Source organism: Camelus dromedarius, chromosome 15 (genome assembly GCF_036321535.1).
Source record: "Camelus dromedarius isolate mCamDro1 chromosome 15, mCamDro1.pat, whole genome shotgun sequence".
NCBI lineage: Eukaryota > Metazoa > Chordata > Mammalia > Artiodactyla > Camelidae > Camelus > Camelus dromedarius.
In genome coordinates, this window is record NC_087450.1 from 56940451 (window position 1) to 56964551 (window position 24101).

General features: G+C 31.9%; 1 protein-coding gene across 4 annotated transcripts in view; it reads left to right on the top strand.

The window, feature by feature from the left end:
- ROCK2 (Rho associated coiled-coil containing protein kinase 2) overlaps positions 1–24101 on the top strand; it is a 123889-nt gene that overhangs the window by 22854 nt on the left and 76934 nt on the right. For all 4 annotated transcript variants that reach the window (XM_064494729.1, XM_031466579.2, XM_064494730.1 and 1 more), the window contains exons 2-3: positions 22096–22177; positions 23485–23585. In XM_064494729.1, the coding sequence (XP_064350799.1) occupies positions 22096–22177; positions 23485–23585 (183 nt within the window). The remainder of the gene's footprint in view (positions 1–22095; positions 22178–23484; positions 23586–24101) is intronic.

Consider the following 24101-nt stretch of genomic DNA (forward strand, 5'->3'; position numbering starts at 1 on the left):
GTGTACAGCATAATGGTTTGACCTACATATACTGTGAAATGACTGGAGTAAGTTTAGTTAAGCAGTCGACTTTTTTCTACTTATTATGTTTTGAATTTTCCTGCTACTTGGTTTCATGGTAACGTTTCATTTGTTTGTCAGACATTACTGATTTTACCTTTTTGAGTGCTATATATTCCTGTGTTATTATAAACGGTCTTCAACTTGTTCTAGGATGTTTTTGTAATTCTTGAAAACAGTTTGATTCTTTTGTGTCTTGCTTTGTTGTGCAGGTAAAGAACAGTGGTTAGTCTAGGGCTGATTTTTCCATGCTACTGAGTAACCTATGCTAAGCCCCATGAATTACAGGGTTTTACACTCTGGCTAGTAAGGTAGTAGTATGGTGGGACCTGTTTTTACCCTCTGTCATCTCTCTTGTCTCTGGTACTCTGCCGTTTAGGCTGCCTTGGTCTCCCTGGGTTCTGGCTCTCATTTCAATCCATGGTGACTGCTAGACTCAGCCTCTGTTCTCTTTCCAGGATTGCGCACCTGGAAACGACCTCTAGGTGGTAAACTCCAACCATCTTAGGGCTCAGTTTATTTCTTCCCTTTCAGGGATCATTGTCCTTCATTTTTATCCATGAAAATTGTTGTTTCACTGTTTTTTCTGGTTGTTAAGTTGTTTAAGTTGGGAGGTGGGGCAAGTGGTTAAATCCATTCCCTCTTATTCCATCTTGAAGGTAATAGATATTTTAACTTTATCCCTTAAATGTTAAATAAAAACCCATTATCATACTAGAGTAAGACCTCTATGAAATAATTTTATTGTATGCCATAATTTATGTAAAGTGTTTATCACAGCACTGGCATGTAGCAGAACTGTTTCTATTGTTATCTTTATAATCTCATCAAAGGGTCTAATGTTGGTGTTTTTCTTAAATTTAAATGTTAATTGGAATTAATTACAACTGCACCATGATACAATGTTATTGAAGGAACTTGGTAGTGGTAAAGAACATAAAAAAGTAAATCAGTTATGGCAGAGATTCCTACTGGCTCAAATATCTACTTCTGTAGTGGTAGAACACCCAAGATTTAGTTGGTTTGAAGTGAATGGAATAAAGACTGTATATGTAAATACACCTTATATACACATATATGTATATTTTAATGTATATATGTGTTTAAAAAGATGTATTTTTAGTGGTTGTTGTGTGTGTGATTTGGCCACATGAGTAAGTTAAGGCTTAGAGAATGTGGACATAAGTTTTGTAAGTAGAACTGAGGAAGAATCCTTATAGGGAGCTTATGTATCCTTTTCTTGTCATTTATTTAATGGTTCACGTTGGTGCTTGCTATCCCACACCACGATGTGTCACAGCCGATCAAGGGTGATGGTATCAAAGCTGAGAAACCAGGGTCCCTGATGATCATTGAAACTACTATATTGACCCTTAACTGTTTTGAGACAGACATAAAGACACTGAGGGGCATTTTCTATCTCTTGCAACTGAACCTTGTTCACACTGGTAAGATACTTAAAAATTACCAGTATTTCTTTAATATTGCCAAGGAAATAAGGTGTTTAGAAATGTGTAGCAAAGGGCAACTTGTTTTTTTAATAGCTTTAAAAATTAATACTTATTCTTTATTAACATTCCTTTTATGTATGTGTCTTGTGTTTTACGGACATCATTCATTTCCTTCGTGTCTTTTTCACAACAATCCTGCAGTGTTGTATTATTATCTTTGTTTACTGATGCTGTTGAGGTTTAGAGAAGTTACGTAACTTGGTAGTAGTGGTAGAGTTCATATTTCCATTTCAGGGCTGTCTGACTCAAAAAAAAAAATCTCACTTTTTTTTAGTAAGCCATGTCTTTTCTAACACCTTTGTTGTAAATCTTTATTTTTGAGACAATTTCTGGTTGGTAAATTAATTTCTGTTCTTCGGGGATGCCCCCTGCACAAGTGACTAATTGTTTTAGGCCACTATTTCTTTCGTTTATTAGTGAAGAATGAGAAGTTACTTTTCCTGAATCTGCAAAGTTGAAGACTACCATAAACCCTAGACTAGTGGTAATTTAACATTAAGGTCTATATCATAGATGATGATGATTCTGAAGGTCTCAACCTAGCCTTTGCCTTAAGTCATTTAACTGTGCTAATGTTCTTTGTCAGTTAAAGGGTTAGTTTTGGGCATGGTTGGCTTTAAATTATTGTACTTAAGATCTGATGAATACACCTTGACTCTTGTAGTTTATTCTTAGTCTGTTAAATTTGTTGAGAAATTTTGATACTTTTTTTTGTTTTCATTCTCTTACTTTGTTTTAGCCTCATCTTATGTTCGGTAGTGAAAAAATAGTAATCACAGGACAAACACATCACATCCTAGGATCTTAAGCATTACTTAAAACACATGATCATGTAGAACATTTACTTAAAGAAATTTAATTTTTGTAATCTGTTATGAAAAATATTTTTAAAACCTGAGTGTTCTAGAATCTGGCTTACTTGTTATCTCTTAAGTGAAATGACAGCTGATTGCATACCTGAAGGAGAAATTCACTAGTGGAAGAGACATATTCCAGAACTATTGAGAATAAGTCCTTGTTTGTATAACCTTTTAGTTTGTTGAATCTTTCCTTTTTTGGAGTACAGGAAATTAAATACTATGGAAGAATTTGCCATTCCTAGCTGATCACACATTCATTATGCTGTAGAAGTTCCTAATGCTACTTTTATTATTTTATAAACCTGGCATGATGTTTCTTTTTAGTAGTGGACAAAGTATAGATGTAAATTTAACAAGAAAAATTGTTTAAAATGAATAATGTTATATATATAAATGTAAACTCTGTATTTTTTGGGGCCTATCCATTGCCTCCTTTCACCAACCTCTGATACTGGATATATGTAGAGGTTTTTTCCCCCACCCCTTTGTTTTACTTTTACAGTACTTAACCTATTTTTCCAGCTTTTCAAGTTTGAGGCCTGTCAGTTGAGGGTGGTTGTATTGAGTAGTTCTTTTTAACTGCCTTAGAATTGTACCCATATATGCCTCTGCCCAGTATGGTTAGCCACCAGCCACGTGGCTAAGTTAATTAAATTAATTAAAATAAGTTCAGTTCCTCAGTTGCATCAGTCTTATATCAAGTGCTCAGTGGTTCCATGAGGCTAGGGACTACCATATTGGACAGCACAGAAGTAGAACATCTATTGAGTATCTGAAATGCCAATAATCAGATTGCGACCTGAACAAGGTACCTAGTGTGATTCTTCTTATTTATTATTTTAGGTATGTATCATTTAATAATGTAATTATTGGTTTTAATTTTTGGCACAGGTTGTTTAGAAAAATGAGGTGTTTCATCTCTACATATATGCCTCCTTAACACTTTCATGTATATTTTATATACAAATGTATATTTTGAGGAAATTTTCAGAAGTTATTATATAGTGTTGCCTAGTTAACAGACAGATAAGACTTCGTTTTTTGTTAAATGGCTTGCCAGAAAAAAACTATGGATATCTTTTTAGATGTTTATTACATTCCTGATTATAAGAATAATATGTGGTTTTTATAGAAAACTGGAAAATATAAAGAATAAAACATAAAAACTTTTAACTACTTAGAGGTAATTACTCTTACTGTGTTTTGGGTTTTTTTCCCTTTGCTGTTTTTCTAATTTGCTAATTCAGTCTTAATTTTCAAAAAAATAAACTATTGGGAATGTAGCTCAGATATAGTTTATCCTTAGCATGGTAGTATAAGGATTTCCCTATGGTGGTGTTAGTTTTTTCTTAAACTTCGAAGCAAATATACCACAATATTGAATATAATTTGGATATAGTGTTCTGTGTAATGGTGCTTTTTGTTTTGTAACACTGATTACAGGGGTATGTCTACAACTTGAATATAATCCTTTTAACAAATTTTCACCTTTTATGGTAATTATTTGCTTTAAGTTTTTGATTTCTACTAGTGTATAAGCCACTTGAGTTTAAGGACTATGCCTCGATTATCTTAGATCTTTTTTGCATTAAGACAAGATTTAAGTAAAGTTATTTTGCTTACATTTACATCCCCAATGTATAGCACTCGGCCTGGCCTATGGATGAAAATATACATGAAATTTAATGAAAGAATAATTCAGTTTTTTGGATGTATTCCTTGCCTTTAAGGACTATAGTCTCATTTGTAATATACATTTTTTCCCCCTTTTTCTGAAGCTCTTTTCTTGGGAAGAAGTTTTGAGATATGCCATTTAAGGAGATGAATATGTTTTCAAGGACATCCATATTTAAGCATCATATTTGCCATGCTTTATCACATGCCACAATATGGTTTAGCTATTTGCAGAACGTCTTTAGTGGCAAACACAAAATGGTGAATCATAGGTGTTGGGATACTGGCCAAATATAGTTATAATATGGCTTTTGTAACTCTTAAAAGTTACAACTTTTTAATACACAGCACCATGAAAAGCAGAATTAATGATATGTATAGTTAATATTTTGTTTTCTAAACTTACTAGATTTGATGGTTTGTAAAATGTGGAAAATATGAAACCTTATTTTATTCATGAAATGTAGTGTGTTATATGTTGTAAATTATTTTGGTGCCAGCAAATGTAGTCCTAAAGTATTCAAATGATATTTTAAATGTACTTAACAGTACTATGTTTCAATGAATAATAGTAACTAAAAAGCCAGTATATGTATACAAAGTCTGAATCAGTTCGTTTATAGAACATGTAGACAAAGCAGATAGGTCAATCAAAACTGTTAAAAAGGAGAGCAGCAAATTGAAACACATTGTAGTGAATCACGTTTTTAATTGGCTATGTTGGACTATGAGGAGAGCATTATTGTTTCTCTGAAATGCAAATTATTGACTGAATAATTTTTCTTATTCATTTTAAAATGTTTTATTCATTGAACAATATACCTTTTTCATATTTCTGTAGTTACATTTAAATCTACTTCATTCTTCTTAATAGCTATGTAGTATTCCATTGGATATATATTATAAATTACCCATTACTCCCACTAAAGGACTTTTAAATCATTTTAATAACTTATATCTAGGCATCAAAGGATATTCTTTCAAATGCATATTTATATATTTATACAGGTTCTAGGAAAAGGGTGGAATTTATTTTTTGTTATTTCTGACATTTCAATTAGTGTTACATATTTTTATAGTAAGAACAAAATATGTTTATAATTATAATGAAAAACTTTCCTTAAAAAGTTGGTTAAATATTTGAAAGAAAAAATGAGGTAATTTTCTCATTTTAAAACATGCATCAAAATAAATTCCAAATAGTTGGGGGTGGGGATAAAGATAAAATGAAAAACCATAAACAAAATGAAGCTATGTGAAATGTCTGTCTGATCCAGACATAATTGATATGAAAGCAGTCATAAAGAATTTTAGTTCTTATTTGCTGAAAGTGAACAAAACTAAAAGAGAAAGAAAGTTAAAAGATGACAAACTAGGAAAACCATATGCCCCAAAAGACAGATAATGCAATAATATTCTTAATTTAAAACCTTGTGTAAATTTACCATACAACCTCAGATATCAATAGAAATATATTTTAAAGGTTTTAGACAATTCACTGAAGGGCATAGTTGTGTCTAATCTGTCTATTGAAATCTAAATTTCACCTATTTTAAGTTGTAGAAGTTTCATTTGGTCATTTGATAAAATTTCAGGTTCTCTGCTGAAATTCTCCATCTTATCTTGAATGTATTTATAGTGGTGATTTTGAATTTTGTGTTATATTTCTGGGTCTGTTGTGAGTCTGCTTTTTTTTTAAAATTTCTCTAGTTTTATGATAGTTTTATCTTCTGGTATGATTCCTAATGCTTGACTGACTGCTGGACATTGTATATGAAATCTGCTTAAATTAATTAGGTAATGTTATCTTTGAAATTTTCAGAGATGATTTATATGTTTTTTTCTGTTAAAGGATTGAGGCAGATCACTTTAATCTGTTTAGGGATTGAACTGATTTGAGGCAGATTTTCAGTCTTTTGAGGGTTAGCCTATTTCTGTTTTTTTCTTATTTATTCCTAGGGTGTAGCCCTTTCATGCTTGGGCTTTCCTTCTTTGTGAGTCTACAACTCTGAATTTCTGTGTTCCCAACCCCATGAGAGTGCTGGAAGCTCTCTTCAGCTTCTCAACTTCTGAGCTGCAGCTTTGTAGTAAAATTTAGGCACACTTCCTTGTACCTTCTTCCCTTCTCTCCAGTTTTAGTCTCAGTCTTTAGGATTGGCTTGTAACATTAAGCCTATGATTGGTAGAGGTAGAAATCTCCCTGTTACACTGTCCATAAATTATATATTTCTTTTTTCAGAGTCTCAGTTCAGTGTACCAGATAAGGAATTTTAGAGGTCTGATATATCACAATTATTCTTATGCTGAATTCATTGCCAGTTGAGAGTTGGAGGAGTAAGTTAGATAGAGATCTAAATGAATTTTTGGTAAAATCTAGGATACAGGCTCAGAAATGGAACAAGATAGGCTCATTGTTCTGAGTAGAGTTGGACTCTTCCAAAAGATAGCTCTCTCTCACAGAGGTGGAATCTTCCTTACTGGAGTATCACAAAAATGTGAGTAGGTGAAAATTAGTGTGTATCAGTTATATGGATCAAAATTCTAGAAAATTAAGTAATTTAGTGTAACTTAAAATAATTGTCAAGCAGTCAATCACTGTTTGTTATATACAACTGATGATTATTCCTTCAATAGAACTTATGTTTTTATAAGTTTTGGCCCTAAAGGATGGATTTATAGTAAGTTGTAATGTTGAATATGCTAAGATATAAAACATTGTTTTGTATTCTCAAGAATAATTACAGAATGGAATGTTTTGTGATAATTATGTTTGCAGTATTATGGCCTTTATATAATCTGGTTATTTGCCTTTTAAATTGAGACTTTATCTAAGAGGCAGTGACTTGTGTGCCCTCAGAATTCTCTCAGTGTTGCATATATTTTGTTGGCAATTATGAAGTCTGAACCATATGACTAAGCACTGTAAGTACAGGAATTTCCTTCCCATTTACAGTTTGCTTGACTTTTGATACCAACTCCAACTTTAACCTTAAAAAAATTTTTTTTCTTATTGTAAGAAAGACTTTACAGTAATGGTCAAACTCATGTTTAGAATTTCCTGAAGGGTACAGTCAATAGTCATACCAGGTAACACAAATATAGTTAAGCTACTTCCCTTAAAAAAATTCACCACATTTTGGGATCAGAATACCATAACATGGACTAAAATGGAAGGAGAAATAAAATATGCTAATACTTGTTACAGGGAAATTTACCAGGAAAAGAAAGTATCTTTAGCCATTTTAGTTTGACTTTTATTTTACATTGTTAGTTCAGAGCATTCATAAAATCCCTCAAAGAAAAAATGTTGACATGGCTTTTATATTAAATGATTGGTTTCACACTTAGGAATATTAAACTACATATTTGTGTTTTATTTTTTTTAATTTTTTGTTATTATTTTTTGACAGCTGATGAATAGAGGGACTGAAATAAGGTTTCTGGGTAAAGAACCCTAATTTGTATGCTATTTCTGTTGAAAATTAGAATTGGATTTAATACATTTGGATTTCATTCACTGTTAGGTTGTACGATGGATGGGGGTCATGTATGTAGCTCAATTAATGATTATCAAACCATGTTTATTAATACATATGTACACATGCACATGAATATAGTTTTTGTGTGTGTATGTGTTTCATTTTTAGAAGTATTGGATTAGGATCAGGTATGTTTGTTATTTAGAAATTTCTTTAAGATATTATTATCTGTCATTATGGTAATGATTATTCAAGAAAGCAAGGTCAAATGTATTACCTGGTGGCACAGGAGAGAAACCATTTATAAAATAAGATGCTACCAACTTAACCACTTTATACATAGAAACCATAAGATCATTCTGCAGATTTTTGAATTTCACTTTTTTCCTAAGTACAAATGATTCAGTATGTTTTATAATACTGTAAACTAATTGAGATCATTGTAGTTAGCTTAATTATGGTCTTGGTAGTTTTTCAAGGAAATGTAGTAATAAATATCAGAGGCCTCTAGGAATGTCTCTTGGTTTACACCATTAACTTAATTTAAATATGAGTTTGCTGTCATTTTTCCCCAGAGAAAATTTGATTTCTGTGTATATCTATTTTTCAGTCAAGTCTGGTACAGTTAATTCTTGTCTGTCGGCATTTGTATTGTTTATACTGTACGTTCTGCATGCTGTTGGTAGATATTTTCTTACTGTTTTAGCTGGCTGCCATAGTACCACTTTGCTTTCTGATGGAAATAGGTTTACTCACTAAGCTCCTTAGAGCAGGGACATTATCTCATTCATTTATGCTACAAACATACTTGTTGAAATGATATCCCAGAACTATCAAATTAACAGTGGAATTCTTTTTACCTATTTTAATATTCCCTTGCTGTGATTGAGAAACTGAACTTATTTTGTAATTGTATCTTAAGTTGTTTGTGTTCCAAGGACTTGTGTACGTTCGGTCACTTAATAAATATTTATTTAGCAAATACCACATGTCAAGCCTTGGTTTAGGCCTGATTTAGGCCTGAATTAGGCCTTGGGAATGTAACAGTGAACAAAATAGATAAAAATTCCCTGCCATCAGTTTACATTTTAATAGGGAGCCAGATAATAATAAGTAATTAAGTTAATTGTAGGTAAGATATTGATTTATGGTAAGGAGGAAAAAGTAAAACAAGGAGGAAGATATGAATAAATAGAGTATTGACAGTTTAGATAGTAAGATCTCCCTGAAAAGATGACTTTTAAGTAAAGACTTGGTATAAGTAGGAGAGCTAGCCGTGCACAGACATGGATGTGCGCATTCCAGATAGAAGGAAATAGCAAATCTAAAGGCCATGAGTCAGGAACATGCCTAGATGTGATTTTTTTTTTTAAGTTACTATTTGGAAACAATTTTAAACTACAGAAAAGTTCAGAAAATGTCTGCGTACATTTTGCTTAGTGACCTCATTCTGGTTTTGTTAATTGCCCACATAATGTTCCTGAGACGAAAAGGATCTAATCCAGGATCATGCATTGCATCTAGCTTTCATGTTTCTTTAATCTCCTTCAATTTGGAACAGCTCCTCGGTCTTTCTTGATTTTCATGCTGTTCACATATTGAAGATTACAAGGCACTCATTTTGTGGAATATCCCTCAATTTGGTTTCTCTAATGTTTCCTGATGACTGGACCCAAGATATGTATTTTTGGCTGCAGTTTCACAGGAGTGATGTTGTTTTCTTCTTAATGAATCCTTTTTGGTGGCATATAGTTTATCCCATTAGGTAGTGTTAACTTTGATCACTTGATTAAAGATGATGTCTGTCAAGTTTCTAGTTACCTCCTCCGCTTTGTAATTAGTTAGTATTTCATGGGGAGGTATTTTGAGACTATGTAAAATCATGTTTCTATTCCCACTTTAATCCACTAGTTTTAGCATTCATTGATGTTTTTCACCTGAATTAATTTTTACCATGGTGGTTGCCAAACGGTGATACACTAATTCAAGTATTCCTTTTATATTCTTTAGTTGGCATTTTACTGTAGGAAAGATAATTAATTAATTAATATCAATTTATTTATATCAGGAATTCCTATTTCATTCAGTGGGTTATACCCCATTAGTATTGTTTATCATTGAACTCAAATTGTCCCAGATTTACCACTGGGAGCCCTTTCAAGCTGGCTTGTATGTTTTATTTGACATGTTCCCATCAATCTCTAAGTACTGATTTACTTTTTGAAAAAAAACTTTTTATCTTGAAATAATTATAAATACACAGGAAGTTGCAAAAATAATACAGAATGGTCCAGTGTACCCTTCACCCAATTTCCTCCAGTGTTGATACCTTTCATAACTATAGAACATAATCAAAATTTGGATATTGGCATTGTTACAGTGCATATGTATAGTTCTGTGTAATTTTATCACCTGTGCACCTCCTTGCTTTTGGCACAAGGTGCTACAAGCTCATCTGTAAATGGGTAAGACACAGTTTTGGAAATTGTTACTTGAAATATTTATTAGACACTCAGATTAGCTGCATATCAAATAGGCAAGTGGAGATAATGCGTGTGGAATTTAGGATTTTAGGCATCTTGAATAGAGATAATGAATTTGAAAGCCATTAGTACTTAAAGATAGCCTACAAGATGAAATCTCCTATGGAGTGAGTGGATTTAAAAGAGAAGAGGCCTAAGTCAAGTTTAGCTCTGGGGGTGCAAGTAAGTACTGAGTAGAGAGAGAGTTGGATTTAACCAGTGACGTAGTTTTTCCATGATAGTATGCTTAAGTGAGAGGAGCATGAGGGTAAGCACAGGACAGTGATTATGATGGTTGACTAGAATTTAAATTAAATAAAGAGTAAACATAGGGGTGGGGAGGATGAAGGACAGTAGAAAATGATAGGATCTGGATTCACGGTCCTTGTTGAGTCAAAAGATTGTTGGAGTTGAAATATTAGAGTGAGCTGGAAAGATAGGTGGTAGTCAATGAGCAGGATATTTAAAATTGAGATTATGAAGGTGTTATAATTATTGGTAACAGTAAGTTTAAGGAAACCACAGGAGTGACTATTAAGGGTTTAGGAGGATATCTGAGAGTATAATGACATCCCAAGAACTATGACAGGATTAGTACTTGAGAGCGTGACTGTGAGCAAGAAAAGAAAATCTTAAGAGACTGAGGGTTAGTGATGGTTGGGGGTGGAGGGCAGGTCATTAGAAGGGGTGGTAGATGGCTGATGGTGTGTTTCAAAGCTCAGGGTTTGCGGGAAGGAAGGATGAAGAGTGGTCTAAGAGTGACTATAGGAGCAAAGAAACACCTATCCCACCTTCAGTTTCCACCATTTGAGAGGGTTGTAATGTAAGATATAGTATCATCAAGGGAAAAAATAAGGTTTTAGCTAGAGCAACAAGGTGAAAGGGATGGTCATAAAAGTTCAAGATAATGCTTGAATTGCGTATCTATGTAAATAATACTAGCATAAATACCTGCTTTCTTACTTTAGTAAGTGTAACTTACTTCTATTTTAGATGATTGTATCACCAGTCTTTTTGTTGATATCTGATTTAATATTTGAGAACAGACTCTGTGTAAGGTATTATGGCAGAAACATTAGAAAAATCAAATTAAATTAGAAGAATTCTGCACTTAAGGGATTTATAGCTAATAGATGTGATACATTTTGTACAGAAATAACTAGTATAAGTAGAAAGTGACATTTTCCTTGAAGAACATGTAGTATGTCAAAGTTCAGAAGATGGGAAATTTTTATCCTGGAGTGTCAAGGAAGGTTTCATGGAAATAAGTTGCATTTGAGCTGGTCTTGAAGCAGAGATAATATTTGGTAAGTAGAGATAATCATGAAGAACATTTTCTTAGTTTAGCACTTAGTCACGGTACGTGGTTACACCTCGGCAAATGATGAGTAAGTGTTGAATGTTCTGTGATATGAAAGACTGATGTGAGCGAAGTTATGAAGGTAGAAGAATCAGTGTGAAAGGTTAAAGTTTTGTTGGTCTAGACAGTTCTATCAGCTAGATATAATGTGAGCCAAGTATAAATTCTTAATTTTTCTAGTAGCTGTATTTTTAAAAACAGAAAGCTGAAATTAATTTTAATAATATATTTAATTTAATATAACCAAAATATTATTTTAACATATAGTCAATATTAAAAATTATTAATGAGATAGTTTACATTCTTATTTTGGCACTAAATCTTTGAAATGTAGTGTGTATTTGCATTTACAGCGTATCTCATTTTTGGCTAGCACGTTTCAAGTGCTCAATGGCCCCATGTAGCCAGTGGCTTCTATATGGGGCAGTACAAATCAAGAGCAAATATGAATGAAGAGTAGTAGAATAGTGGGAAATAAGATTGGAGAAGGTTGATAGGGCCTTCTACAAAGAATTTTGATGGCTGGTTAAGGATTTTAAACTTTATTCTCTAAGCATTTGTGGGCTGTTGAATAATTTTAAGGAAAACAGATTTAAATGTCAAGAAGATTGACTAGTCAGTAGTAGACTGGAGATGGGCTGGAGCAGAGAGTGATTAAAAGCAGGGTAACTAGTTAGTAGGTAAGAAATAATGAGAATCTGAGCAAAACATGATAGGGAATGGAATGGAAAAGGGAGCTGCTGCAAGACTTTAGAGGAAGTATCTGCAGTACAGAGGGGATGACTTGATATAAAGAACAATGAGAAGGATTTCTGAATCTGACTTACATAAGATGGCACTGCTTATTAGATATAGACTAGGTAAGATTTGAATGAGAAAATATGAATTGTTTTGGAAATGTTGATATTAAGATGCTGGCTAAATATTTATTTACACTAGTTTACTTGGATTATAAAAAATAAAAAATGTTTACCTTTAAGGATAATAAAAAAAATCCCTTAGTTTAAGGAATTTGTGATCTCCAAACTTCTAATCTTGTATTTCATCAATAATAGAGTTTTGAAATATCTTGAAATAGATGTGTCATTACTTATAATTTGTGTACATGTGCCACTATATTAAAATATTATGTACATTATATAATACACATAAAATAGGAGTTCAAAAGTATAAACTAAATCTATAAACTATTTTTTGAGATAATTTTATAATGATAGAAAAATTTTCTCACTAAATATGCTGAATTGCTTTCCAAAAATTTTGGCTTAATGTTGTCACAGTGAATTGAAGATCAGGTTCGAAGTTCAGTGTATTTTGCTACTGGGCTTTAAGGTCTATTACAGAATTTTTTTCTTTTTTTTTTTTTTTTTAATTTCACAAAGATGTATGGATACAAGTGGAAGAAGCACAATAAATGTATCAGTAGCTGCAGTTATTAAATCACAGTGTTCATTTTCCCATTCTGCCCACCAGTTATACACCTTTTTTGTGTGGTTACTGAGATTCAGTTAGTTTTCCTTGATGGCCAAATCAGAAATAATTGTATTTTTATGTTTTAACACATGAGTTTAAAACCCACTGAACATCTTTAACTGGGTCAGAAAATTATGTTTTCAAGTTTTTAAAACATGGATATGAACGTTAAAAAGCAATTTTAATAGGCAAAGCATGTTGTTATCTGTTAAAATTCACATATGGATGGAAACATCCCCTTTTAAAATAATTTTTCCACAGCAGGAATTTCTTCCAAAAAGAAAACTTTTCTTCACTTTTCTCATTAATTGTTAAAATATTACTTTTACTTAATTAAGAAAAATTCTATTAATTTTCTCCCCAAATATCTGCCAGCGTATTGTTAATAAGTACTTGTTATCATAGGCAAGCTCAACAAATTTGGAGCATTTACCTTTTTATAGAAGAAAAATAGTAATTCATCTGTAAGTTCGATGACTTTTAAAAGTTCATTGTGACAAGATAGCTAGAAAACTTTCATGTGAAATTAATTTTTTTATGGACATTCTTCATCTCATTACAAAGAACAGAAAATTCTGTTATACTTTTAACAATCCTATTTTTATAAATTTTAACAGTGTAGATGACATAGCACTTCATCCTCTTAAGGATTAAATTTCTTCATTGTAAAAGCTATTCTGTGAATGATGCAGTGAATGAATTTCATATATAGTACTATATGTAGTGTAGTTCCAGAGGCAGTTTTGTATTTCAGTTAAATATCAGCTCTATCAGTGGTTACTGTTACAAAGGTTTTCCTTAAAATATAGTTTTCATTAAGGAAGTAAATTACTGTTGAGAATACAGTATATTTTCTTCAGTTATTTCTTCACTGTTGCAGTATCCATCCGTATTTTAACTAATCAGGTTAGAAAAAGTGTGTACTTTTCTTCCAATTGTACAGTAAACCTTTCTTATGGTACAATTTATCTTGTTACTTATTACTTCAACTTTTCAATTATATTTTCTATGTGCCTTCTAAAGATACTCGAGAAAATACACTTTAGTTTTTTTAAATCATATTTTTTGTATATTTCAGCCATTTGAAAAATCCAGTGTTTCCCAGTGGTATCTGAATTCAAAACAAAACAAAACAAAAAATCTGTTTTTGATGTTAAAGAAACTAACAAAATAAAAAAACTGAAACAGGGAAGAGGCTTTCAAACATTTGTCATTAAATTAATGAAAATTGGTAAAGTGCTGGGTAGAACACAGGCATTAAATATTATGCAAATAATTATAGATACATGTTTTCATAAGCAGACTTCAAAACTTATAATTCAAATTCTAACCAGAACACTAACAAAAACAGTAATTCAAATAAAAATATCAACCTGGTTAAATCTCTATTGGCATTTGTACCCAGCATCATAGACTTTTGAATGTCTGCAACCTTAAACCCTGAGGCTTGAGCTTTTTTCTTCGAGATTTAGGCCCATGAAGGCCTTCACCTTTTTTTTAAACAAAGGAGAAATACCTTCTTAGCTTTTTCATCTGCACTTGTAACCTTACTAGATAGCTTCATGTCATGAACAGTGTAGGGGTGTTTGAAGCTACTATTTGTACTTTAGTAAGGCATTTCTGCATGATAAGGCATTTCTGCATAATTTTTGGCTTTTTTCTTAATGTCATCCTGTGTTGCTAAGGCTTTCTCTTTAATTTGAGAAAGCTTGCCCATCATTTAAAAACATTAACAAGTTGGAAAAAATAATATATTTTACTTAGTATTTGAATTATTCCCTTATTTTCCAATTGCATATGAGATAATTTGTGTTATAGAAAGTCAGGTTATAGCAGAATATATTATACATCATTAATGATTATGGATATAATATCATGTTTCAGAAGGCTTCAGGTAATTTTTAGTTGGGGGGTAATGTGATTAGCTTGTCATTGTTTTTAGTCTCATAATTTGGGCAATAAGAACTTATATAAGGAGTAGGTGAAACATTAACAATGCTGTTTTCTTTGTATTGCTTGCATTTTGGTATTGTCTTAAATCCATGGTTATATATATTACATTCACTTTAAAAATAGCTTTATTGAAGTATAATTGACATACAATAAATTGTACATGATTAAATTGTATAATTTGGTAAACTTTGGCATATGTCTGTACTCCAAAAAGGAATGCTTTTGATCTGCTTGGTAATCTTTCTATTAGTAAATTTTTAAAAATCTTTACGTGTAAGCTGTAGTATGTCACAATTCAGTGAAAGCTAATAGCAGTGAGTTGTTGCTGAAAATATGTTAAACTAAAAATTTTTTTAAGTTAAATGTGCATTATTATAGTATTTTCTTCTTGTACCTCAGTGGATTATTTTATGCATTACCATTGAGTACATTTACTCAACTTGGGAGATTTTTGAGGTCTGCTGGCTATTTGGTGGATACTTGGAAGTAGGATACTGGATCCCAGGGTAGAAGCAGATGAGAGTTATCAGTCATAGGAGATGACTCTCAGAATAAAGTTCAGATATGTGTTTGTTTTGTTACCTTCTCTCTTTGAATGTGGAAGAAATGATGGCCGTTTGTGAGTTCCAGTTCAGGGTGATTTTATTATGTTCAGTGTTTTTAAGTAATTTTCTTTTAAACCACTGATACTAATGTGTCTTTAAATTGATTGACAAGAAGTTCTTATTCTTACTTGAAGTACTGTTATTGCCAGAAATTGAGCAATAAACTGAAGAGTTATTATGAAATGGTAGTTGGTAATCAGCCTTTAGAAACTAGATTTGCCAAAACTATTAGTTTTCAAATTGTTTTAGCAACCTTTTCTCTGCCAAATAATTTATAGATTACCAAAATGTAAAACAGACTGAAATATTGTGCAACAGATTCCCTTACCAACACTTGCTCACTTTTATTTGTAGGGGGTGCACATACAGTGGACAAAAGGGAGATGGGGCAGATATTTGATTTAAAAGGTTTTAAATGTTTTCTAATTTTAAAAAGTGTTACTAAAAATTTTAAAAATTCGCTCAGATGTGTAGAAGAAATATTGCTTCCTAGGTAAGGATGAGGTACACCTTGCTTCTGTAGTTCTGTTGAGAAGAATATTTTGTTTTTTCATTAAAAGTAGGTGGGCCATTGAGTCTGTACAGTTACATATACAGTTAGAAGAAGAAAAGAGCACGTGCTTTAAAAAAACAACCAACAACTTTTTCTTTTTGCTGAAATGTTCTTCGCTGTTCCTAGTGGTAGTTGTATGAGTAGCAGAAGGAGCTGCTTCTGGTTACAGCTTCTGCTTTTGCTATGTACCTAAATGGCTCTGTCCAAAAACACTTCTGCATTTCCTACATTTCTTTTCTAGTGGGGATTTTTATGAGAATTAAATGAGAAAGTGATTCTGTTCTCTCTGGCACAAAGTAGGTGCTTAGTAAATGTTGATCTCATAATGTGATTTGTGGGTATTCATGTTTGCCCTTTGATTTTCCTGAACAAGTTCATTGTTTAGATTTGATTACTGTTTGACTAGAAAACTGAGGATATTATGTCTGTAAGTATGATGAGGTGTTCTTGGAATATTTTCAGTGATTGTTTTTATGTGGGATATGAAATGAAAGGTTTAAATCTCCATAGTTTTAAAAAATATCAATAAGAACTATACTGACATATAATAGTGACATATCTAAAAATAGGGAAGGATAGGTTTGTGTTTGAAATTCCTTTAATTCCATCTCAGATTCACCTAGCAGTGCAGTTGTGCACATCTCCTTAAAAAATGCTGAATTGGTTTTATTAGAAACATACTTTACTTGGAAGATGGGATACAGAGTATAAGGTTGTATAATTCCACATTACTCATTCCCTCCCAGCACTTCAAACACAAATAAGGATTTAAGGATTTAAGAGTGTTTGGAAGATAAGTCTCTATAATAGAAAACCTTCTTCAAAATATAGCAAGCTTAAGGAGGAGTTTTTAACTAATTTTTATCTCATACTTCCTCTCTGATTAAGTAGACAGTATATTAGATAAAGTATATGAAAATGCCTGAGCACAGTGATGTCATACAGATTTTAAAATGTTTTACTCTTTATTTGATGGAGTAGTGAAATACTGTATATTCCTTGAGGAGGAAAACTGTTTTTAAAGGACAAAATATAATCGTTAGTTTATAAACCAAAGTCCAATAATACAAATATAATTGAACTTAATTTTATTCATTTGTTTCTGAACCATATACTACATTATGAAGAGTACTTTGATACGTATCTTCCCATTGACTTAATATTTTTAGAAGAAAAAATTTAGAACCTTAAAATGCTAGAAATACTAATAATTACTTGAGCTAGCATTGGGCCCAATCCAGACCCTTCTATTAGCTGTGTAATTCTGGAAAATTTTTTAAGTTCTCCAAGCTTAATTTCTTCAATAGAAAAATGATAATAACATCTGCTTGGAAAATCTAGTGAATTAAGTGACATGATGTTACATTAAATGTTTGGCATAGTGTCTGGTACCCATGCACTCTATAGATAGCAGCTGCTTTATTACTATCATTTTACCAGCATTATCACCATTAGTACTGTTCTAACTTTACACTTAATTCTTTGACTAGTTATCCTTCTAAAACTTTGATCAAATCAACAATGTGATTCCTTTCCCATTGTTTTAACATTAAAATGCACTATAGTTAATATTGTCTAATTGTAGAGATTTCAGTCTCTTGGGCCAGGATGGGGTCTAGGGTGAGGCCAGTGAGGCACTTGCTTTGGGCACAAAACTTAAGGGGGGTGCCCGGTGGGGGTGCCAAAAATCACCATAATTAAGATAAATAATATTTTATCACAGTACTTTAAAAATTGCAGAAATCCATGATGAACAAAATATGAAAATGAAAAATTTAGGTAAAGGCAAGATCTGGAAGATTTACTGTGCTGAACCATATTGGTGTGTGAGGCAAAAAGGGAAAACAAGTAATGTTGATCCTGTCTTGTCCTTCCTGAGCCATTTTGGAGCCTGAGGCAAAAGGAAAAATCACAACACCACTCCTGTGGTCCAGAGGAAGGGACTTCACCCTGCTCCACACCTTGCCTTACTGTTTAAATAGTCGATTTTATAAGAGAGAACAGCTCACCAGAATGATTTTATAGACTGTTACCTCCGTTTTACAAAAAGTGCACAAGAAATCAGGAGCCTATTCAAATGCACAGAGACTTTAGAAAGGCTTAAGATCAGTGGAAACTGTATTCTTCTTAAGGAGGTTCCCCTTCCTCACAATTCAGAGTTCAGGTTTTAAGCAAGTTTTTGTTATAATATTCCTTTAAGTGTTCTAAATATGAATGTTACTCGATTAGATATCTATTACTTCATTAATGTACCACCTATATTGTTTTGTGGCAGTAGGGAGCTTTAAGAGTGGATTTTACAATAGCTATAAATAGTTAAAGATTTATATAAGCAAACAAGAAAACTGTTCTTGTGTTTCAAGTTAGCGACTCAAGATTATAATGAAGTTGATCTATATGACACAAAATATGTGCAAGAACTTTCACCCAATACTCTTTAAATTTCTTATTTTCCTAGGTAACCTTTTTTCTTTTGAATGTTTGTTTCTGTTAGGTGACAGTAAATTTAGTTTGTTTTTTAATTTGGCTGTCAGAGTTTTTAGACTAATTTTTCAAAGCTATATTGTAAAATAAGCATTAAGTATTTTATTCAACTGTTGTTGATAAATGATAGCAGATTAATTAATATAACAGACTTTCTAGGTGAAATAGTGTACTATAAAAAACAATATAGAGTATACTTAAAATTCTGCAGTTTCTCTATGTGCATTTTAGGATGGCTTTAAACTTTTACTTTGTTTGCTAATGATGGATTTATTTGGATCCACTATTTTTAGTTTTGTATTTGTATTTGGAGTTGTAATAACATAAGGAGGAAATGTATTACAAATTCATTTGAATAACACTTCCTGTTCACTTATCTGTACAGCAGATACACAGAAATATGTTTCCTATTTTGTTGTCTTAACTTTAAAACCTGGATATTCTTCAGGATTCTGTTGGAGGAGTAACTTTATTAACTTTAAGTTGAGTAATAAAGTATAAATAGAAGATTCTGATTCTGTCACTTATAAACTGTGTTGGCTGGGGCAAGTTTTTTAACCTTTCTGAACTTCAGTTTCTGTGCCTACTAAATGTGAGTATAATAATAGTACCTAGTTTATACATTGTTATGAGGATTAAAATGTTGACTTCATATGTCATATATAATGCTTTGCACAGCACATGGCACAAAGTAGTCAAGCAAAGTTCCTATAATGACTAATAAATACCATATTGACCTGTATAATTTAGTTCAATTTTTGGTAGATAGACTTTGAAGTATAAGGTATCACATAATTTATGGTCAGGTTGAATGCTAGGTATTATTTAGGGTCTGTGAATGTGGACTCACAGTGACATTTTAAAGGAAGCTTTTATTTTTTTAGAAGTGCAGTAATTATAGAAAAACAAATACTAAGAAAGTGGTGAACAGTGATTTGGAAATCACAAATTTATAATCTAAATAGCTTTTATAAAAGTCACAGATGACCTCTCTGTTGCTAAAGCCTCTGTCTTGATTTACTTATCAGTCATAATGACTTTGTGGATCACTCTCTCCCTGGCTTCCAAGATACTATAGCAGTCTTGATTTTCTTCCTTCTTTACTGTGTGCTTCTTAGTCTCCAGTTCACCACAGTCTCGCAATAGTGGTGTCTTCCAAGACTCCTTGGTCCTTTTTTATTTGTTTGCACTTATTCCTTTTGTCATGTTACCCAGTTTCATGGCTTTAAATACCACCCGTATGCTGACAACTCATGACTTTATGAAATTTTCAGCTGGAGGATAATTTGTGCCACATTTAACAATTGAAATTCCTAAAAAGATGTCTCCATCATTTTGCTTATCACTTTAGACATTATATACATGTTTTTTCCACCATAATAATTGTAATGGGAAAAATTGGGTGTTGTCTTGTACCTATTTATTTAGAGAGACAGAAGGATAAATCACTCTCTCTGCCTTCCTCTGATGCTAACTTTTTATATACAGAAAGCCCATGTCAATTCCAGTATTGGAGCTGATTCATGTACTTTCAGCCAGTACTATTAGAGATGCAGGAGATCTGGTAACTGGCCAAGCTCTGGGGGCTTAGTTTAAGATTTTTGAAAGCTGTGTCTGACCTATCTTGTTAGGCAGTTTCGTATAAAACTTGGGCAATATATTTTTTTTCCAGTGTTTTTTTGTTTTTTTTTTTAGGTAGCTGGAATTTTCACTCCAGCTGTTTTCCCAGTAATCAGTCTGGTTTTGGTTCATTAGCACATTTAGGTCTTTCTAATTCGCAGTCATTGGTCTTACTGCTTTCTGCCCTAAATCCAGTAGATCTTTGTGAGCTTAGCTGCTACTCATTGCTTGGTGCTTTTCTTTCTTGTTCTTGAATATTTTATGGTGGTGATGGTTTTTTTTTTTTCCCTTTCAGTGGGTCTATGACTTTTAAATGTTCCCCTGTCATTTCTGTGCATTTGGAAGTGTCTTATACCTATTTATTCAGAAATAGGGACAAAAGTGTTAATTTTCTTCATTGCTATAAAGTTTTGGTTGTAGACTTTTCTTTAATGTAAGTTTATTCTTTTAAAAATTTCTTTATCTCAGTTTTAGTATCACTTTCTAAAAAAAGAATCGCAGTTGGAATCACAGACACTGAAAAAAATCTCAACTGTGTAAGGTTTATATGAAACTACTTAATGAGGATATTCATAGACAGAGGCTTTCAGTCAAGTCTTGAGCTAACCTAGCAACTGAATCTCAGCATCAATTTCAAATATTGAAAATACTGATATCTTTTAAAAATTCAGAATTTGTTTCTTACTACACAGAATAAATTTCAAATGTAAAAATTTATAAACTTAGAACCTCAAGTATAAATGTAATTATATAAATATAGATTACCTCTGTATTATCTTCTAATGTAAATTATTAGTGAATTAAAGTATTAGCATTATTCAAAAACAAATACTACAAAAAAGCTTAATGCATAAATGAAATAGTATTTGATCTTTAAAGAATGGCTTAAAAAAAGCAAAATGGTATTGTTGAGTTGAGCAGCTGCTCAGATATTCCAGCTGCTAAAAATGCTCTCTGACTTGTACACTGGTGGGGGATAAACTATTTCCAGATTTTTTCCTGTTTATTTAATCTTTACATAACCACCTCTCTGATAACTTTTAGGGAGACTGTGGGGTAAGCAAGAATCCTTTTACTGATATCAAGATGTAGTTTTGTTTCAAAGAAAGATTTCTTTTATCTTTGTTATGTGTAGACGGAGATTTATCATTTCAGTATCAAGTATTCATATTCCACTTTTTTGAGAAAGTCTCTGAACTAGAAGAGAGTATTTATTCTTGTTAATAGAGGCTTCTGCCATGTCAATTTAAATTTTTTCTTCTTGTGGAGGTTAATGGAGGTACTACAGAAGAGGGCTTTCCAAATGAATGCACCTTTTTTGATTTGAAATTTTAATACAGAGTGTAAATCTGGATATATTTAAAAATATAAGTGATTCAAATTTTGCATTTTAAATTTATTAAAATACCAAAATTGTACCAGTAAGGATATATTGGTATTTTGGTACTTAAAAATAGCCTAGCATGCTCAAATGCTAGTGTGAAAAGCAGTTTAGCTGTCCTAGAGAGGGGTCTTGTGGGTTGGGGTAAGGTTGCAGGGAGTTATCAAAATGTGAATTTAACAATGTCAACAGTTGTATATTGCTTTTTTAATGTATTTTTTTCTTTCAGTTGAGGAAAATCAATATTGTTTTAATGTGTCTGCATTAATGGTATCAGTGGAATATACATAATTTTGTGATTAAATATATTTACAATTTACTGGACATTTGAAGAGTGAAAAGACATCTGACTAGCAAAAATAATAGTGGATGCATATTTAAAAATGACATTTTTCTATTGGCTAAAAGTACAATGGAAAACATGAAAGGATTAATCCTAATATTTCTGGCAGAACATTTATTCAATGAGAACAGCATGATGAAATGTAAAGACTTTTTATCTTGAGTGCTTGAAAATTATAACAACTTTTCCCCCCTTCTTTTTATGTTTTGTTATACAGGATGGATTAAATTCCTTGGTCCTTGATTTGGATTTTCCTGCTTTGAGGAAAAACAAGAATATAGATAATTTCTTAAATAGATGTAAGTATATGTAAACTTAATATTTGGCCACATAACTACTTTTGATAAGAGATTTATGTTTAATGTCATTACAGTCCACAAACTTGTAACTTATTAAACTTAAGTATTTTTTTAGTTTGCCATTTTATTTATTTGAATACTTAATATTCTTTATTTTCAAAGCAAACCTGCAGAACCAATTAAATTATGTAAAATAGATAAAGTTCAAGATTTTGTATTAATTAAGACTATTTGGCAATTTCAGGATAGGTCATTTATGGCAGTCCCAGGAGAAGTTTTAAATTAATATTAACAACTCTACAACTTCACTTTACATTACCCAGGAGATTTAAAAGCTTTATATTTGGATAAATGTGGACATTTCAGTCTAGTCAGTGAAAGATAATGTGATAAGAATATTGCCGTAAATGTAGTAACTCTTAATATTTGCCAATATTGATGTTGCAGTGAAGTTGCAAATGAAGTTGAAATTCTAAGAATAAGAAATTCTCAAAATAATATACACTTTATGTGAACACAGTAAATTCTTTAATTTGGCCAGAGACGGGGCTATTTTCCTAATTAAAAATCTTATCTGTAGTTACCAAATCTACTATATGCGATTACTATTTTTCAAAGAAGTAGGTTACCAAAATTCATTATGAAGATTAGGCTTGCGAGTAATTTCATAGCCGGTTTCTGCCAGATTTAGAGTGCACTCCAAAATTGCTTGGGTCATCACTGTTTCAGCTGTCATCTCACTTGTTAAGCAACAGAGTCAGAAAGAGAATAGCTTGACTACTACTTTTTGTTTGCAGGTTGTGTTTGTTTATGTGTATTAACCATAGAGTTTTCATTCTTTGATGTAAAGTTAATGTGTATCTTAGATTTTTAAACAGCAAACTTTTTTTTAAAACACCTTTATTGTGGTATGGTTACTTACAGTAAACTACACATATTTCAAATGTACAATTTGATGAATTTTATTAGATGTACATACCAATGAAACCACTACCACAATCAAGATAGCTAACATTTCCATCACTCCCTGGGAGGTACAGTTTTCAAATTCCCAATTTATCCCTTCCCACCCCCTTTCCCCTGGTAACCGTAAGTTTCTTCTCTATGCCTTTGATTCTGTTTCTTTTTTGTAGATGAGTTCATTTGTGTCCTTTTTTTTTAAGATTCCACTTAAACAACAACCTTTAAAAACTGACAGATTTAGCTGAAAACTAAGCCCAGTTTCTTGAAATAAGAATTTCAAGTGATCAAAATATTATTTATAAAAATGGTGATTAATACTACAAATGGCAATCTTTTTATTGTAGATGAGAAAATTGTGAAAAAGATCAGAGGTCTACAGATGAAGGCAGAAGACTATGATGTTGTAAAAGTTATTGGAAGAGGTGCTTTTGGTGAAGTCCAGTTGGTAAGAAAGAATTTTTGTTCTTAATTTTTGTTCTTTTTATTTTTCTTTTGATGACATGGTTTTGTGAAACATTGTCAGTGACCCTTGAGTAGATCTAATTTCTGTGCCCAACCATGCCAGAAGACTAGCTTTATGAGCTTGGTCAGATCGTTCCATCTGAGAGCCTCAGTGTCTTCATCTGTAAAAGAAGGCAGTGGTGTTCTAAACACCTGGTCTTCTCCAGCTCTGAAACACTGAGGTTTAGAATAAGGCCAGCTTGGCTTCAAACATGATCTGCCTACATCTACTTTGTTTTTATTTAGTATATTCAGATTAATAAATCTCTGCTTAATTAATGGGGATTTATTTAGATATATGAGAAACCCAAAAAAGACATTTTAGCAACTGAAAGTAAATATAAAATTTACCTTTGTAGGCTGAAGTGATAGCACTAGAAATATTTTGCAAATATTTCAAATATGTTATTGATATTATTATATGAAGAACTATAATAATATTCCTATTTTCATCACCTGA